Consider the following 18,456-nt stretch of genomic DNA (forward strand, 5'->3'; position numbering starts at 1 on the left):
ATGACGTTAACCTGAAACTTCTGACTAGGACGTTCTGAACAAGAGTTTTAGAAGAAACCTTCAGTGTTTGGATGTTTTGAAGCTAAGTGCGTGTCAGTCAGCTGGATGAGGCTCGTCTTGAGCGCTGCGGGCATGTGCAGCGCCTCTCAGGTCCTGGCAGTTAGCTAATAAACACAGGCCTGTCAGCAGCTGCTGCTGATGTAATGAGGAACCTCTCCTCCCCTCCCTGCCTCTCTGTTTACAAGTTTTACTGGGTGTTGCTGCAGACTTCCAGCCTTGGCAGCACAGATAGTGGGTTAAAGTGTGTTTGTGTGTGACTCCCCCACTCACCCCCCCACCACCACCGACTGCAGCACTTCCAGGGGAATTTACAACAGCATGTTTTCAGCTGCCATGAAAGGAGAGTCCACATCATCATCATGCTGTCTTCCCAACCCAAACACTCCAGAGAGTCTGGGAGCTGCAGAGCTGCTGAGCGGAGCGGAACCGGCCGGCGCTCAGTAAGTTTCACTCCCTGCTTGTTTCTGTAGCCGTGTCGTCATTGTGAATCGCTTTCTGCTTCTTGTACGACGCAGGGCATGAGTATATACGCTAGGAAAAGTTTCAAAAGTTCAGCGTTTAACATTTTATTCATTTATTTAGTAACTGCATAAGATGTTGGGATGTATCTTTAGGACTAGAAACTCTTCACTTAAAGCGTGAGTTGTGTTTTTTGGTGTTTTATGCAATTCACTTAAATAATAGAGAAAGAAATAAAATGTTTTCCCTGCAAAATAAGGAACTTGTTCCCCAAGTATGTGGAGTATGTTCAGATCCAATAGTTACTTCCAATATTTCAACTATTATGGTTCACATCATAAACAAAAATTCAATATGAACACATAAATAGCTGCTTGAAAATATGCACATTAAAAAAAATTTAATATTGTCCTCATGCAAGTACAATCCATCTCACTAGATATTAAATTAGCTAAAAGAGACTTTGCTGTAGGATATTTGTTGTCAATTGACACTAAATAAATAAACTGAACTGAAACTGGATTGATTGCAAAACTGTAAAATGGTTTAAAACAGAACTATATAAAATCAGTTGGTGGAAGCACAAATTAATGTCATGGATTTTAAGGAAAAATAGATTGAACTACTTTGTGCATTTCTGCAGTGATTTAGCTAGCTAATTCAAAAGGAAGTTTAAATTAATCCCTTAGACTTAGTCATGTTGCCATTAAAAGACAGATTAAGATTCACATAAGGAATAATAAAAACAGTTAAATTAAACAGCAAGCTCTTTCTTTTAGTTAGGGTATCTAAATGGGGTTTTAGGCAGCCATGCCATTCTTTTCCAGAATAAACAAAAACATGGAAATTTAGTGCGGAAGTAGGAGAGACTTTGAGGACTTCCACTTTGTGTGAGTTTTATGAAGCATGAAATGTCCTGGTCAGAGGAACTGGAGGTAAAACTACTCAAATCTCTACTCATGAATTCACCTTAAATTTGCTTGGTAGCGAGCTAATTTATCCAACACTGTAAAATTAGCAAAAAGTAACTGCATGAAAGAGAGAAGTTGAACTTGCATAATCTTGTAAAGACAGGCAAACTAAAGTTCAAACTATAACATTAGTAAAGCTAGCTCACAAACTAACCAAGTATTTTTTTTAAATAATGCTAGCTAGTTAGCTGATTGCAAGCAATTACCTACGTAGGTCAAGTTAAGTGAAAGAAGCAAAATGTCTGTAAAATTGATCCTGACAAGTCTGCTGAATTATCTGCCTAAACCAAACCAGCTTCCTACTAGCTTTCCTTACAAGCTAGTTAATTTATTCAATTTGGTAAATTAGTAAAAAAATAAAACAACAATGCACTAAGTAATAAAAAACGTTGCTGGGTAGCTCATAAGCTAAAGGTATCTAAACTGTTCATTATAAAAAGTTGACAAAACTCACTAAAGCTTCCCAGAAACAATGCTACTATGCTAAAGTTTGATGTTAGCTTCAGGCTGCCAAAAACAGAAAACTTCTAAATTATTTTATTATATATAAATAAATAAATAAATACATCCCTTTACAGAGTGGAAAGGTTTTTGACAACATAATGTAACATTAACAAAAAAGTTTAAACTTATTAGCTAGAGATTTAGATGAAAAACTATAGAAAACATTAGCATGTTGGGTTGTCAGTGTAAACGTGTAATGACTGAATATTTAAATGAGCAGTTAGACAACTAGATATCACATTTTCAGAAAATACAAAAAATATTTCATAAAACTAATTGCAATTTGTGTGTCATCTTTTGTCTAAAAGACAAAATGGTCTAAAGAAATATTTACTCTTCTATTTGAATTAGCTTCGATAAAATAAAAACTACTGCATTTAAACTGTGCTCATACACAGTTGAGCACAGTTCAGTTTGAGTAGTTTTATGTATGTGGGAAAGGCAAATAAATGAGTTAAGAATGGATTTTAAAGACTCCTTTGTGATCATTTAGGATCCAGATAAATTAGATTGGTTATTTATTCCCTAAAGATAAACTTTTGCCATCTAATAATGATGTATTTTTATCAAACAAGCCTGGCTTTGTGTGCATCTCTTAACATAACAAGAAGTTGAGTGTCTCCCGGCGAAGCGACCCTAATTTGGTGCTTACTCTCTGTTGTTGTGGGTGAAAACAATGAGCCAGCGCTCGGGTTCACATCAAACCCGTGTGTACAATCGTTCTCTGTGAGGGGGGGAACTCCAGTGGAAAACATTCACCAGCATAAACACACTGTTGTTTCTCAAGCTGTCAGCAGTCTGCTGATGAAATGCATGTGTTCAGTGTTCTGGTGAGCTGCCGTCGCATGATGCTCACATACCTAGCTAACAGTGGTGGAGGGGTTGTTGTATATTTTGATAACGGTTGGAAACATTCCTCTGCCCTCTGTCTCTCTCGGCCTGCTGGGCATTCTCACTTGTTTTTCTGGCGTTTTTGTCTAAATCTGGCACCGTCATCATGAGAGAGTTCAGCAGAGAGTCACGCTGCCGCCCTGAGGAACACCAGCCTGGGGTGTCCCACAACAGGAAGTTAATCAGATCTGTTTCCAGGATGAATATTAAAGCATCCAATCTCTGTTTTGTTCATATTTTCCACTCACCTTTGAACCCACCCTCCCTCCCTGCTGTTTCACCCCCAACAGCAGCTCTGCTGACTAAATAAGAGCTGCAGTCACTCGGACAAGTTCATGCATGTCAGAGAAGGGCATCGTCATGCTAACAGCTCGTTTCCTTTTGTCTTGTTTGACACAGTTGTAGGTCAAGAGGTGATTAAGGTGTTTGCTTAGAACTGGTCTGTTCAGTCTGCCTTTAGCTGTGGTTGAGAGCAGGTTAAATGCAGGTTCTAGAAACTAATAAAGGGTTTAGCTTTGCTGTTTCAACCTTAATTTAAATGTGCAGCAGCTTTTAGCTAGGAGGTCAGGCTCATTTCCATACACACAGTAAGATTTAAGGCGCTTTCTGGCAGATTTGTGCCATCAAATTTTCTCTTCATGCAAACCGGATTTTTCTAAAAACATCTGTTTGATTGAGACGACTGACAGACTGAGCTTTGTGAATTTATTTTTGTTTGCATGGCCTCAGTTTGTGATGCTCTGATAAATACTGCTGCCTCACCAGAGAGCGCTTCTATAAAAAGCCAGGCTAGAAACAGTCTTGTATTCTCCATTACTGAACTCATAGAACAGATGATTGGATTAAAAGCCTCTTTTTGAAAATACTTTGTAACTTAATTTGTAGGGGGGAAAAAATCAAGAAAAAGGATTTTATGAGCTTTTATTTTTAAGTAATAATCGCCTTTGAAAAATGAACATTGAAGTTTGTTTTCAATTTTCAGCGTGAGATTATTCACCTAGTACAATAGGTGAATTTATTTTCAGGATTTTACACTTTTCGAATATATTTTTAAATAATTTAATTTAATATTAAATCCTATGAAAAATTATTCACTCTGTTATTATTTATAAATAAATAATAGTAATAAAAATGTTTCACATAAAACAAGTGGCTACATACATATTCCCGCCCAGTCAGGATGCTCATCTACACCCTTCCTGCTAAACTCTTCCAGCTCCGTCAGGTTGGTGGGGAGTAGCTGTGAACGGGTCCGGACTTTGACTAGGCCGCTCTCCATGTTGTTGCTGGATGCTTCGGATCGTTGTCTGGCTGGAAAGAAAATGATTTGATTGTCATTAATTTGTAGAAATCAGTTTTCATACTATCGCTGGATATAAAGCCTTTCCTTTTATACACTGTGATTGTCTCAGTACCAGCTGTACTGTTACAGAATCACGATCCATGATCAGGAGGTTTCCAAACATCCGGTGACTGTGAACCATCTGAGCTGCTTAGTCCGCATCGTAAACCTCATGTCAAACGTGTGCCTGCTTTCATTTTCTTCTCAGTGAATGGAAAGTAATGGCACCCCCATGCCCCCCTCCTGGGTAAGCAGGCGGGGGTGTGACCTCTTTTCACGGGGCAGGGACACTAAATGAACTGGTTCCTGGGGCTAAAGGGGGAGCACCGATCAATGTCCAATCTCCCCTTCCGTCCGTGTTCTGCTGCCGCCACTTCCTGGATCTTTTTAGGACGATTGATCGGAAACAATCTCTGAATTCTCCCGGTTCAGACCAGTGAGGCTCCTGCAGGATCCAGCTCCTCTGCCCAGTCTCAGCCTGTAAACTGTTTGCTGTAATGTATCTGCTGCATTATTACTAAAAGCTTAATGTATAACCCGACTCACAATGAAAGCTCTTCAAGGCTGCAGGTCAGAGGAGAGTCTTTCTCTGATGTTTCTGTTGCTCAATTAAATGTTTGGTCGATACGAAGAGGGGGCAAAGTTCACGCCGTCCCCTGGCTTAGCTTAGTGAGTGATAATGGCAGCATTTCCATTATAAATGTGCTCAAATCTTTGACTATTTTCTGCTAATTTAAAAAAAAGCCCAAAAAAAAAACACAATTTCGCAATTGCTGTTTCCATTAAAGAAGAAATTAAATTGAAATCACACTTAAATAATGTTGTTTACATGGTAAGTCATTAAAAATCATGGATGTAAACAGTTCCTTCCATTCATAATTCATATTCGTAATATCCATAATGCATCCATGGTGCTAGTGCTCGTCCATCAGCCATCACAGGAGACGTCGGTGTATTATACAAGCGTTGGAGCGACGAGCCCCGCCTACCTGCAAGTGGTGACATTTGTGCCATTTTGGGGGAATTGTAGTTTTACAGAAGAGCTACGGATTCAACACATTGGAATGACGCATAACTTTTTACTGTCGTCTTTTTCTGCATTTTGGTCAGTAGTAATGTCCAGCCATTGGTCATGTGACTCGTGATGTGAAAATTGTGTTTTGATATGGCTGAAAAACCACCTCACATCAAGCTCAAAAACGTTTTAGCGAAAAGCGTGAGTTTATTTGAAATTGCCGTGCATCTGTTAAGTGAAGCTATTTTCGTAATTTTGAGTTTAGTGGAAACGCAGCTCCTGACTGGAATCTCTCACTAAACCGTTAGAGGCGTGATGAGTGTTTCAGCTCCTGCTGCTCATGTTGGAGTCCGGATAACAAAATCAAAGAATCAAAACTTCAGGTTTTATAATGAAACTGTAAACCTGCCCAGACACAGAAGCAACACTTGAGAGCAGCTCAAATGGGTCAGAGGTGATGGACATGGTTAACTGGTTAGGTATTCCCACCTTGGTGTTCTTGTAATCTCCTGTTTAATCTCCACAATCTCAATCTGCCAATCTGAGTCTCACACCTTTATGCTCAACAAGAGTACTCTGGAAGAGTCGATATCTAAAACGCTGAGATGTTACATATCACTGGACCAGTTCAGGCCGTTTTAATCCAACTCTGGTCCATCTCTAAAGCGAACTCTGTTCCTACAAATGTTGGTCTGGGTTCGGTTGAAATGAACTAGTGCAGTTTGAATGCATATGTGAACGCCAACTGGACCGGAGACTGCTCCAAAAACAGGAAGTGGACTACAGCGCGTGGCATTCTGGGTAAATACAACCAGAACAAATGTTCTAGCCTAGTGCTAGCAGGAGAAATCGCTTGTGGTTTTTAGCCAAAGACATAAGATAAATCCCCCAACCACTAAAACTCTGATGCTGCTCCATTTTTGTTTCCATCTGGTGAAGAAGGAAGTAGCGCTGTGTCTTTTTTAGAGGTTTACGTGTTGTCTCCTTCAGTGGTTCTTGGTGCAGCGCCCCTCAGGCGAAGAGGGGAAGCTGCAGATTGAAGGCGGTGTGTGTTCAGCCTGCTTTGGACCATCAGCAGCTCTGGTTCATATTCATGGAGGATCTGCTGCGATTATCAGCAGTTATTTACACACTGAACCGTGATCCGTCTGTAGCTGTAACAGTTATCATTAAGCTGTTCCCCCCTCCAGTCTGGGGCTCTGTGACCTCAGCTGGGTCCTCCCTTGTTCCTGGAGCAGATGTTTCCCCCACCACCACCACCCACCGTCCTGCCTTGTCTCCTCCCTGCGCCCTGCCATCTAATTACGCCGCCACACAAAGACTCCCAGATGTCAGCCTGCTCTGATTCTACTGCCCCCCACCTCCTCCTCATGCTGCTGGGCCGGGCCGGGCTGGGTGTCTCTGGTCAGCACCACGGCCTCAGCCTCAGTAATTGCTTCTGTTTAAATCAGTGGAGTCTGTGGTGAAAGGACAAGGACCACCATGGTCTCATGGACCGGCTCTGATGCTCAGATCTGTCGCCCCATTGGTCTAGCCAGCACTCCAAGTGTTTCATTTCCCTTCTCATCCGTCTGGACCGTCAGCCGTCTGGGGAGACGGGACTGCATCTGTGAGCAGAACCTTCATCAGACAGCCAGAGGTCCAGACAACCAGCGCCGGATCACTGAGGGTTCATCTGAATCAGACTTTGTTTCATTAGAAACATAATGAGACTTCTTGATGAGATGGAATCAAACTGGAACTGATTGGAAAGTAACTGGAAATAATAATATAGGAGCTAAATAACTGTATTTGCAAATCTATACAAAAAAAAACAAACAACTACGTTGAATTGAATGTTTCCCGGAAATCCCCTGTTGTACTTTCAAACATCTTTCATTGTAATATAATTTACCATATTTCATATTTTCATTTCCCTTGTTCTCCAGTAGAATCATCACCTGTAGGGTAATGGTTCCTACACTAAATATATCTTAATATGCATTAACGCACACAGTGGGAACCATCTTTCCACTGTGTGAAAAAACCAGTTCCTGGTTTATTAGACTGATTTGCAGCCAGGTTTTATTTTCAGGTGTTGTGTTTACATCAGGACCGCTCCTTTCTGTAGCGGTCAGAAAAGCTGCTGGCAGCAGAAACCAAATGGAGGAGTGTATCTGACCTTTAATCTCTGAGCTGTTGGTTTAATCTTTATCACTCCTGATTGATCTCCAAAGATCCAGAACCAGATCCAGAACCATGTTTGTTTCTGCCTCATTAGAGACATTGCCGCGTCCCACTTCCTGTCCACTGATTAGTGACTTCCTCCTGGACGGGACAGAAACGGGGGCAGAGGGAGGTTCGGGGGTCCAACCATAAGTGGCGGTGCCCCGGGCGTCCCGGCGCTTGGCGTTGATGAGTTGGGACCAGCGGGCCGGCGCCGGGTAGAACACGTCGGCCTGATGTGTGCTCATGTTTGACAAGTGCAGTCAGGCTGATGAAGCCTCAGCCTGGCTGTAACGGATCCAGAGACGGCTAACTTCAACAACATGAAGCAATGTGGATCAGAACACTGATTCATTCGGGTTCATGAGCGAAGAACTCCTTTAATTAATCTAGATGTTTATCCTGTAAAACTCAATTAAAGACACATTTAGACTGGACTATGTCACACAGGACTGAATGATATGACGGAAAAACATTTAATATCAGTCCATATTGATCATTGTTGATTAGTTTTATATGTCTGAAATCCTGCCAAACTGGTGGAGTGACCTTTCCTGTTTCTTCCATAGTTTTCTCTTTACGCCATTGGCTTTTATTTTTTAGCAGTCATGATGCACGGTAGAGAAACCTGAAACTGCTGCTGCGCAACTTACTCTATATGTTGTTTCTAGGTAACCACAGAGTGGGTAAGTTGCTAGGCAACCAGAGCGCGAGTGAGTGAGTTGTTGCCACCAGCCTTGCTCAGCTGGCCATGAGATGTTGGGCAGCTGAAGCCTTTTCTTTGCCTACATCACCCAGAATGCTATGCAGTTCTGGATCAGAGTTCACTGAATATTCCATCAGATGTCTTATTGACATTGATCATGTTCCGATATATATTATTGATTTATTGTCCAGCCCTAATATATACAAAAAAAATAAAAAATCATCATCACATGACCCCACAGATATAGTTCTGTACTTTGACTTGGCCGTTCTAAAACTTGGCAAGCTTTCTTTATCTTCATGTTCCTGGTTGACATCTGAAGGTCAAAACAAACTTTTATTCAGAACAGTTTTAATATTTCCTCCAACATAATGAAAACAAAACATGTAGCAAACTCTTTTATGTGGAGAAAAGTAAACCCACAGCATCATGCTGCTGGCACCTTCTTTCCATGTCATTTTTGGAATAGCGTTCATCACATCAGCAACTACGGTGGCTGAGAGGTCCAAACAAACACACAAACGATGCAAACTCCAAAACACAAAAGAAACAGAAAAGCTCTGCAAGCAGAAAGCATTTTTTGTGCGTTTTTTTTTGTTTTGTTTTGTTTTGTTTTCTTGTGTTCGTAGCGTGTTTAGGTGTTTGCTGCATGTTTGAACCTGTGGGCCACCGTAGCATGCTTAAAGGGATTAAAGGGCCTCTGCTCCTGCTTCCTGTAGGAATATCTCAGCCCCCAGTGGGTTCTGTCTGTCCCCAGTGGGTCCAGAAGCCCGAGGTCTTTGTCAAAGCGTAGTCTGCATGAAGCGAAGTGTTTGCTTTCTGCTGTGGGTCCGACTGGTTCCCAGCTCTGTTTGGAAAGGCCTAGAACAACACAGAGGGGTTTGTGTTTGGGTGGAGGCAGAGATGGAGAGAGAGAAACGGAGAGGAAAGATAGGGAGGCATCAGAAAGTGAAACTGGACTCTGCTCTGACCCGGTGGCAGACTCAGGGCGTTCCCTGTTGACTCCTCCCCTCTGTGTCCTGCAGGGCTGCCCAGGTGAGCGGATCGGTGCTGGCTAGAGGGCCGATGAGCGGACGGCTGGAGAGGAGGGAGCAGCTTAAGAGGCTGTCTCTGCCGGTAAGTCAACCCTTCTTCTACTCCTCTCTGTCTGGGTCCGTTTGAACTGAACCTCCCACCATGAGCTCTTGGGTGAGCTTTCACTTCCAGCAGCTCCTTCCCAGGAAGGATCCACTTCTGTTGGGAAGTTAAGTTCAGAAAGGTGGTGGAAACCTTCAACATGCCTGTTAGATTACAGCTCTGGGCCGGGCCGACCGGCCTCCAGAACCAGCCCAGGGACTGAGCGGCTTGTCTTAACGCCGGGTCGCTCAGAACCAACAGTCTGGAAGTTTTTACTCTGATATGAAACTGGTGAAGAGCTGCGTTTTCAGGGTTTATAATCTAGACTGGATCTTCCTCACTGCCGGGTTCAAAGACTCCGACACAGACCCGCCCGCTTTAACAACCCGACCTGCTGTGTTTGGGCCGCCCGTCCCAGCTCTGACCCAGCGGACATCGACCTTATAACCGTATTGAACCATGCTGCTCCACCTCAGGCCTCCACCACCTCACTGCTTCATGTCAGCATCCAACCTGATAGAAGGAGCTGCTCTTTTCTCATGCTTTTAATCTGGGGGGTCAGGAGTGACTTTCAGGTCTCCAGGTTCAGTAGGTGAGGAAGAAACTGACAAAATGCACAACTAGAAATATCAAGAAGAAGTGAAGTATTGTTATGTTTAACCCTAACCCCTGTCGCCGGGGTCACGTCTTAACCAGTAGGGGGCAATGCAGGGAAACATGCTGTCTAAAGTTAGCAGTAGAGGAAAATAATGCAAAGTTTGCTTAGAGGTTTCAAACTATTCAAACCACAACATTACAATGAGACACCTTCACTCTGTTACTGCATTGCTCCTCACCCACAATCCAATCTGATGGGCAACTTCATTTTGGAAGTTCAGATTGATCCTACACAGGTGTAGAAAAAGTGAACTGAATTTTCAGTATTCACAGATTATTTCATTTTTTCTTCTTCTGTGGAACGTAGCTCGAAATTATTCACAGATTTTTCCAGTAAAGCATATGTAAAATATTCCAAAGAAAATCCAACCTGGGAAGCGGGAATACCTCAAACTAATGCTAGCTTGCATGCTATTGGCTAGTGGTAGCAAAGCAGCCATTGGGCCATTCATTTTGTGTGTTGCTGTTTGGTTGAAGAGATAAAAAAAAAAGATTGTAGATACTAGCTTCTGCTTTAGCGTTTCCACTGTGTTTGATAATGAATATTATGGTCTATTTGGAATTTTAAACTTTTAAAATAAGCAGCTTTTAGGGTTTTAGCTGTTCTGAACCAAAGGTTTTGCTACTTTAAAATGTTTTGTTTGCCTTTTCTGGACTAAACTCGGCAGATACAGTCTACATTCAACACTTTCTTCCCTCACAGTTCAGTTTGTCAGATCAAATCATTGAATTTTTGTCTTTTCCTTTGGAAACTGGATGTTAAATTAAAACGTGCATCCTAATCTAAACCCCTTATGTTCTGTACATCTAATATTGATGGAGCTTCCTCTCCGATTTGTTTTTTTGTGTCTCTTGGCATCAAACGGCGAATGTGTCCATCATTTTCCAGCAGAGAGAGTCTGGAGGAGCGAGACGCATCCTGATTTATTATTCATTCGCTGCAGTTTGACTCCGTGCGACGGCATCGTGCGACGGCACCGCGTCGTCTGCCGCTTTCTCTTCATCAGGCTCCGCTCCACTCCGCCGCTTTAATTGCTCCAGAAGCCGTAGCTGCCGAGGCTGAAAGTGGGTCACGTTCGCAGGAACGGCTTTATGATTCAGCACGCTCACATTTGGACACTCAACTATCCGTGCGTCATTTCCAACTAAAAAAACAAAAAAATGAAATCTGCCATATTATTTTCTCTGATTTTCTCTCTCTGCTGTGATTCGGTGGAGAAGCTGAGTGTTGTGATAGCGGGACACAGAGGAGCCGGGAGCCTTTTGGTTACCGTCAGGCAGGAGAAACCGAAGACCCAAACATGAAGGATTAGCTTTGAATATGCACATATTTGACACGCAGCAGAGCCGCTTGTTGGGCTGGAATCACTGGGATTGGCTAAATATGGATAAATCATGGAAGCCTTAAAGGGGACACACGCTGGCTCTGATAAACTCAGCTGGGCCACAAACATGGAGGACACGAGAATCGGATGTGCACTGCAAAAACACAAAATCTTACCAAGGATTTTTAGACTAATTTCTAGTACAAATATCTTAGGACACTTGAAATAAGACATACTAAGTTAAAAAGTAACTTCAGCATAACATTTGAGCTCATTTTAAGTCAATAATTCCTTAATTTTGATGGGAAAAAAATGCTAGCTCCATTTACAGGTCATTTCATTTATAACAAGATATTTTTCCCATGTTATAAATGAAATAATCCGGCAATAGAACTAGCACATTTTCATCAATACTAAGAAGTTTTTGACTCAAAAGAATCTCATACATCTTGCTGACTTAAGTTAGTTTTGTCTTATTTCAAGTGTACTAAAATAGTTACACTAGAAACTACTTGGTAATATTCTGTGTTTTTCCAGTGTGACTAGAGGAAACACAGGAGGCACTGTGGCCATCAGCCAGAACCTTCAACCCGTTAGAATCAGAGAAATGTTGGCGTCTGAAACGCCAAAATGATCTTCGTATGAAGCAGTCGGAGTGATCTGATCCAGCATTACGTTTAGGATTCCTGTAATCTGGATGCAGTGGTCCACTGCGGCAGTAACTGGGGCAGCTGCCTTACGTAACACGCCGTGTTGCCGGGTTGATTCTGCCGGCTCTGTTTATTTTTATGGTTTGATGGGCGCCTGCAGAGGAAAGTCTCTTCGTCATGCTAGGACGTGCGCGGTGGAGCCGGCGGCCTCGTGGTAAACGCTGCCAGCCGGCTTTAAGTAGGTCAGCTCAGTCAGGGTCCACTATGCATGCATCACTTCAACCGCATCAGGACGGATGCAGGGAAATCAGGGTACTGATGCTGAGATGCAGCTGGATTCTGATTTCAGCAGCTAGCTTATGGAGGATAAGTGGTTCTAAATAATAATAAGAAGAAGAAAACAAGCTTCAGAAACAATCAGATTTGGTTCCTAAATCCAAGGAGCTAAATCAGCTAGCTCTGGTTTACTGAATAGAACCCGACACACAGCCTGAAGTAGGAGAAAGATGACATTAGAATCAATAACATCCTGTTATCATAACCTGTAATATATTACTGCGTTGGATCTGATCAACTTTTAGTGAATTTTCTATAAAGAAATGTCCATATCTGGGGTGCTGTGGTGGCGCAGGGGTTAAACACAACCCACATTTGGAGGCCTTGGTCCTCGACGTGGATGTCACAGGTTTGATTCCCCTCATAGTGAACTTCACCACATGTCTTCCCCCTTCTCTTATTACCAACTTTTCTGCAAATTCACTGTCACAAAAAGGCCACCAGAGCCAAATCAGCTATTTCTGCAGGTAATTTGGATATTAAATGTATACTCTAACATCCCAGAGTCTTCATAGGTTTTACCCTCACAGTTCATTTGTCATCAGTCTGTATAACATAGCTAATCCTTTAGGTTAATGATGAGCTGCAGTGGACACTGCCAGGAGATTTTAGGTCCAGATTATCAAACTGAGCCAATAAAAATAAACTCCAGCAGATGAAGAGATGATGAAAGTGCAGAACGTTAACTGGGAGGTGGAATGATTTAGAGAAAGCTTAATGATTGCTGGTTGGAGTGGAGAAACTGTGAAGTCCAGACTGGTGAAGGTTCGTCCTTGTTTCTGTTATCTGCAGCAATTCAATCATCCTTAGTGATAATTGATAACAAATGGAAAACACTCTGCAGGGGAGAGTTAATAATCCAGTTCCCTGAATGACTGATTAATCGCTTGCTGAATGGCTGAGAGTCGTATTGAATAAACAGCATGTGGTTGTGTTTCCTGGCTCTTCTCGTGTGAAACTGTTTCTACATGCCGATTGGCTGCCATAGTCCTCTTGGAGCTCCTTTCATTGGCTCGTTCGCCCCAAAACACACAAATTAGTCAGGTCCACGCTAAATTTAAGCGCAAGGAAGCAAAGTTGTGCGTTCCGGCGTAAAGTCTCGTTCCTTCTCGTTGCAACTGGAGACATTAAAACTCAGTGGGGGAGTGGCGGGGGGTGCTGTGGCTGGGATGGGTAGGAATGCTCCCAGTCATCTGATTGGCTCTGGCGTTGATATTATTACTGAGCAGCTCAAACTAATTGAGTGTAATTTTAGAGTGGAAATGCAGCGACCGCGCTGGCCCCGTGGAGGCCTCCTTCTCACGCACAGCACCCCGGGGTGCCAAGCTTACGGCGCTGGAGGAAGCTGAGTGGACGGTCTGGGTGGGCCGGTGTTGCGTAACCATACTGACGTCCTCGCACATCACTCTGAGGGGCAAATAAAGACTCTGTGGGGGCAACTGACGGCTCCCTGGGGGGGGCAGGTGAAATACCGCGCATACCTGGGGTGGGTATGGGGTGAATGGGGCAGACTGGCTCTGAGAGGCAGAAGCGTTTCCTTGGCAACGCTTCCTGAGCTTCACAGCAAATCATTAGAGCCTCAGTTTTCCCTCCACTCCCGTCTGAAAGTCACTCGGAATCAGCCGAACGCTGCAAGGCCGAGCCGCCACCGTCCACTTGTAAATTGGTTTAATAATTCTCGAAGCCACTCGCTTGTTTTTCCACTCAGTTACAGCTCAGCTCCTGTTTTTATTAGAGCAATTATACAGCCATTTATGGATCATTGCATCATATCCTGCTAAATCCTGCCCTACATTTCTGCAACCCAGCACTGCAGCGGTCTGAGGTCATCTGTTTATTAGTTTTATGTTTGTTGAATAATTAACTTTCGCACGGGGTTTATGTTGGCTTTAAATGTGCAAAAGGAAATAATGAATAAAGCATTTTAAAGTTTGACTTTTTGAGGCTTTATAGAAGGTTATCTTTGGACTTTGGGTGGCTGCTCACTCGTCTCCAGCCTACTTTGTTCAGTAATGGATCATTCAAGCAGAAGTGATTCCTAAACTCAGCAACGATCACATTTTAAACTGGATCTTTAGCTTCGAAGCAGGTCATTTTCCCCAAGAAATTTTAATAATCAAGGTACTCGAATCATTCAAGGAATCGTTACACATCACTAAACTGGAACCAGCACAGAGCTGAAACTGATTTGCTTAATACCAGTATTGGTCAACTGTAGTGAGTCCTTTAAAGAACCCATTGTCTCTGTCCATCTAGGCCAGGGGTGGGCAATCCTGGTCGAGGGACTCTTAGATGTCTCCCTCTTAGATGTCTCCCTGGTCCAACACTTAGATGTCTCCCTGGTCCAACACACCTGGATCCAACAGCTGAATCACCTCCTCAGTGCAGTCAGGTTCTCCAGAGTCTTGCTAATGACGTCATTAATTGACTCAGGTGTGTTGAAGTAGAGATACACCAAAAAGTTACAGGAGTCCGGCCCTTGTGGCCTGGAGTTGCCCACCCCTGATCTAGGCTTATGGGTTCCATTAGTAAAACCACTACAATGTATTACTTATCTGATAATAAAAACCACCAATACTTAACAGGAATAAACTGGCTATGTGTATCAGAAATTTTGTATGTTGCCAAATCGATGACAGCACAAAGTAATTCACTGTTTTGGTGCTGTTAATGATTGGTAAGTAATCAAATGTATGTTGAAATTTACTGAACTCATATGTTGTCCAATTCCAAATGATCAAGAAATCTCATATTTTGGTTATAAAGTGTCTGGTCTTCAACTGATTGTTTGCATGACCCAGCTAAATTTTATGCTAACTGTTTGTCCATCAAGACGGCGGGTTCTTGTTTTGGTGATCTTATGGAAATAATACGTGGTACTTTGACCATCTTTAGGTTGTCTCTGTGATGTGATCTATGTCTACTTTATTTAAAGTAGACATAGTCAAACATTTGTCCATTGGCCCAAGCTGTTGGTGAGATTAGCTTGAGGTTAATTGCCGTTATCTTCATATTCTTGAGGTTTATTGGTCCATCAAAGCCAACAGCAATCAGTGGAAACATAAAAGCGGAATCTTTTGGGTTCATTCCAGACTCTTACTTTGTAGTGCGTCCCCTCTCGCTCTGGGCCATCGTCCAGCTCATTTAATTGGACGTCTGTTTTCCTCCGTTCGATGATGCCGCTCTTTTGTCCTTGGAGATGAGGGGCCAATTATGGACTCTGCTCTTCCAAACATGAGTGAGATCAAAGTTGACACCGGGGTGCCGCGTGCGCTCCGAGTCACATGCATTGTTTTCCTGCAGCATTCCCTCCGGTCCTGACGGGGAACACTGGGCCTTCTGTTGAACCCGCAGTCTGCTGAACGCCCGCGTTCCATCAGCAGGCCTTATCTCCACACACGATCAACTCTTACTCACCGTCTCTCTAGATTCACTCCAGGCTCGAGTGGAGGTTTGGTCGAGACAAGGGAGCCACGCAGCTGAGGAGGAAATGGTTTGTTGGGGTCGGATTGGAAGAGGCCTGATAAGAGAGGAGAGATTGTGACACCTTTATGTTTCAAACCACACTGAGAACTCTAATCAGATCAGGTGGTAACCTTTCTCCTGAAGGAATGCTCACGTCCCTTTCTTGTGACTGTAGTTTCTATTTGCAGCTACTTTCCTCCTCAAGGCAAACGCTCATTATGGCAATGAATGACAGATGTATAACTCTATTTACCTCCTGCCATGAACAGGCTGTGTTTGACAAGTTTGAAAGCCTCTCCTGGACTCTTACTCTCATTCTTCTGGTCATTGTGGCCAAATAGTTCAATACCATTGACGGTTAAGCAAGTCTTTAAATTAACTGCATCCTAATACCAATACTGCTAAAATCTACCAATACTTGAAACCACCTCTACCCTACAGCAAATCAGTGTTTAGAAAACCAAATGGCGCTCCTGCACAACAAATTTGGAAGTGTTCCATCAACTCCTACAGAGTTAAATTCAACACTTTGAAAGTGTCTATATTGGTCCACTGTGGATGGTGTAGAAGTTACACTTTTGAAAGTGCTATTTGTGATAGAGTTGAATCAACACTCACAGTAGTTGAAATCAAATACACTTCAGTGTTAATCTACCCAACAACTAGTGTATATTGTCAAAACTTAACACTATGAATGTGTTAATCTAACACAGAATGGTGTAAAGTATATATTAACCTAGAAATCTGAGTTTTAAAATACTACTGGCAGGGTGTGCTGTGGTGGCGCAGGGGTTAAGCACAACCCACATATGAAGGCTCTAGTTTTCAATGCGGCTGTTGTGGGTTCACTTCCAAGTCTTCCCCTTCTCTCATTACCCACTTTTTTTTTTTGTCAATTTACTACCAAATAAAAGCCACTAGAGCAATTAAAACTTTTTTCCCCCCCAGAAACTATTGGCCATCAATAATCCCCAAATTCATTTTAAAAGATATTAGATGCTGCATTAGATGCTATAGAAACACCAGCACCAGTTGCAGTATGTAATCACTTTTATTTCAAAACCTCCGCAGCTAAATGTTACCTCAAATGGCCTCCAGATTTTCCTGACAGTTTTAATGTTTGGTTAAGATAATAAATAGTCGTATATACCGTGATATCCAAACAAAAAAATGTACATTAAGCAAACTATGTATATGAATCGATACTCTTGTGTAAATGGAAAAATAATGCCTCCATAAAAAAATAGTCAAAAACATGATCATTTTAACATGGAACTTACCTTGTTATAATAAGCTCCAGACAAGACGCCATACTGCTGCCTCCGCTCCTCAGGCAAACATGTGACGCAGTAGCGAAACAAGACGGCGTGGGCCGGGGGGCGGGGCTAATGACCGGGCCCAAATAACAAAGCTCATGATAATTTAAATTTACAACATGGACATGCCCGCAACAGCGCCCGCTGTTGCGGCATAGAGACATAGAGAGAGCGACTCTATGTCAGAGTCGCTCTCTCTGACTATGTCAGAGAGAGCGACTATGTCATTTTGAAATCCACATGAAGTTCAACAAACCAAGAGAAGAGCAGAAACACCAGGCTACTGGTCACTAATGATGAAACAACACAAATTCAAAACATGTTAACGTTCCGTAGCTCTAGCTAGTTTGCCATTTGTTGCCAAGTGACTGATGATGTTGGTGACAAGTTTTACCCAGAATGCACCTGGAGACAATAAGGACGATTCGTTTGTAGTTTTGTGTGTCATAAAGTTAAATATAAGAGTGAAAATAAAGCAAGTCATGTGACACAACGTTTTATTCAATATTTTACACTCACTATGTCACTAAAATCAGTCAGTCTGGTAAGGTTTTGAGTCAACAATGGAGCACTCTACTATATAACCTACTGGGGTACCGTACGCAGATTTCAACAGGAGAGGGCTCTCCTTTACAGTTCCTATCAGATGTTATAAAGAAAATTTGTATCTCTGAAGACATGATCTGCCTCCCATGTGGTCCCCTTCTAGGTCGAGGCCGGGGGCATGCTGCAACCCCCACCCAACCTGTAGCTCCTTCCCTGAAGTGATGTCACAAATATGTTACAATTGCGGGTGGAACTGTCTGATATTGATTTCTAAATCAACACCAGACTGAGTGTTGATGTAGACTGTTGGAGTTAATTTAGAAATCAACACTGGACTGGATTGCTTTTTATTTAACTCTTTGGAACTCTTTAGTGAGTGAAGTAACACTCATGTTGTGCAATTAAGACTGTATTTTTAACATACAACACTTGCACTGGAAATCTGACACTTCCGAATTTGCTGTGTGGATTGGCTGCTGTGCAAACACCAGCCAATAGGGAGTCAAGTAGCATTGCTCCAAGGTATTTCAGTTTTCCAAGCTGCATTTTATTTTGAGCATTTTGGCTAGAATAAATCTGCAAATAGGGAGATTCCCATGGATAATTTAATCACAATCAACACCACCAACAAAATGCAAATAGGTGAATTTTGCATGCAAAAACAAAGAAAAAAAAAGATTGATTTGTCTTAGAACCATGAGATGGTTCCCAACGAACCATCTCATTGATCCATCAAGAGATGGTTCATTGGGAACCATCCCATATACTCAACATGGAACCAGTCATTGACTCATATTTCAGTGGAAAGTGTTCTGCCTGTTTAGAAACGCCTTCAAGTCTTCTCAGCCTTCAGTGATCGATCGTTTTATTCCACTCCTTGCTTTTCTTGGCA

At 42.5% G+C, this 18,456-nt stretch overlaps 1 protein-coding gene across 2 annotated transcripts in view; it reads left to right on the forward strand.

Moving 5' to 3' along the window:
- Nucleotides 1–358: 358 nt before the first annotated feature.
- LOC103139190 (nck-associated protein 5-like) overlaps nucleotides 359–18,456 on the forward strand; it is a 126,856-nt gene continuing 108,758 nt past the window's right edge. The window contains exons 1-2 of one of the 2 annotated variants that reach the window (XM_016672305.1): nucleotides 359–500; nucleotides 9,179–9,269. In XM_016672305.1, the coding sequence (XP_016527791.1) occupies nucleotides 379–500; nucleotides 9,179–9,269 (213 nt within the window). In that variant the 5' untranslated portion in view covers nucleotides 359–378. The remainder of the gene's footprint in view (nucleotides 501–9,178; nucleotides 9,270–18,456) is intronic. The other variant, XM_016672302.1, reaches the window with a different exon arrangement.

Source organism: Poecilia formosa, unplaced genomic scaffold (assembly GCF_000485575.1).
Source record: "Poecilia formosa unplaced genomic scaffold, Poecilia_formosa-5.1.2 Scaffold58, whole genome shotgun sequence".
NCBI lineage: Eukaryota > Metazoa > Chordata > Actinopteri > Cyprinodontiformes > Poeciliidae > Poecilia > Poecilia formosa.